At 38.2% G+C, this 1,121-nt stretch overlaps 1 protein-coding gene across 2 annotated transcripts in view; it reads right to left on the bottom strand.

Moving 5' to 3' along the window:
• Positions 1-1,121, bottom strand: part of PRPF3 (pre-mRNA processing factor 3) — a 23,363-nt gene that overhangs the window by 2,721 nt on the left and 19,521 nt on the right. For both annotated transcript variants that reach the window (XM_004716586.3, XM_045295684.1), the window contains exon 14: positions 46-107. In XM_004716586.3, the coding sequence (XP_004716643.1) occupies positions 46-107 (62 nt within the window). The remainder of the gene's footprint in view (positions 1-45; positions 108-1,121) is intronic.

Raw genomic sequence — 1,121 nt, forward strand, 5'->3', positions numbered from 1 at the left:
AATTGGCCAAGGTTCTGCTTCAGTGCTTTACAAAGAATCACTTACCTCCCAGACTAAGACACATTTGTTGGTTTTCTTCACAGCTTCCTCATCAGACTCTTCATCATCTAGAAAAGACGGCAGAGTTAAGTCTCACTCTATTTTTAAACTACAGCCCATAGATTGGGGTTCTCGACAGAACTCATGCCTGTCCAAGTTCCTGGAAATCCTGTCTATTTGGTTGGGATCAAATGTCTTCTATTACTATTTGCCCCAAAATTAAACTGAAAGCTACAAATCAGCAAGAACATTAATTCAACGAACATTTTTGAGTACCTACTAAGTGCCAAGAGCTATACCAGGCACTGGGACTATGGGGATAAATAGAGGAGAAGCAGTGAAGAATAAAAGTTTATTCTAGGCACTACTAGAGTTAGGCTTCAGATGTCAAAAGGATAGTCCATTCTCGAGGAGATTTTAGCTTAGTGTGGGGAGTGGTGCTAGTGGCAGATATAACCAAAGGAAAACATCTTAAGAGCAGCTGCAAAGCAAAATAAAACAAAGGTCAATTACAGTACAAAAAAATAGACTTTTAGTACTTCAAGGATAAAAAGTAAAGCAAGGACAAAGTTAGAGTTAAGTAAATTTCTGTAGATATAAATGCGCTAACCCATGTCTTCATAAAAAAGGAATGAAGAGTGATGGCAAAGACTATGTCAAACATACAGAACAAGGTTAAACTTGGGCAACGGAATGAAGACTGAGGCTAAAGTAAAAAAAGTATTGCTTTCAAAGCATAGAAAGCTTTATTAAACAAAAATATCAAATTGTGAAGCCAGTGTTTCTCAACACATCCTTGATCAAAGTCTATATATACACTTCTGACGGCAGTGTTTAATCTTTCCTTGGAGAACTCTGCAATTTTGGCATCCTTAAAGGGCTTAAATTGCATTCTTTTTAAATGTTCTTTGAGTCTGAGGTACAAAAAGAAGTCCGAAGGGAGAAGATCAGGGCTATAGGTAAGGTTTCCCAAGGAAATTCTCCCAAAACAGTCTTTGCTACCCACCAAGAATGAACAAGTGCTTCAATATGGGAAACTATTCACCAGTGCCACTTTCCTGGTCCTCTCCTCGCCTCACAAA

The sequence above is a fragment of the Echinops telfairi genome, unplaced genomic scaffold, assembly GCF_000313985.2.
Source record: "Echinops telfairi isolate 266 unplaced genomic scaffold, ASM31398v2 ScPeMD7_5805;HRSCAF=6673, whole genome shotgun sequence".
NCBI classification, from domain to species: domain Eukaryota; kingdom Metazoa; phylum Chordata; class Mammalia; order Afrosoricida; family Tenrecidae; genus Echinops; species Echinops telfairi.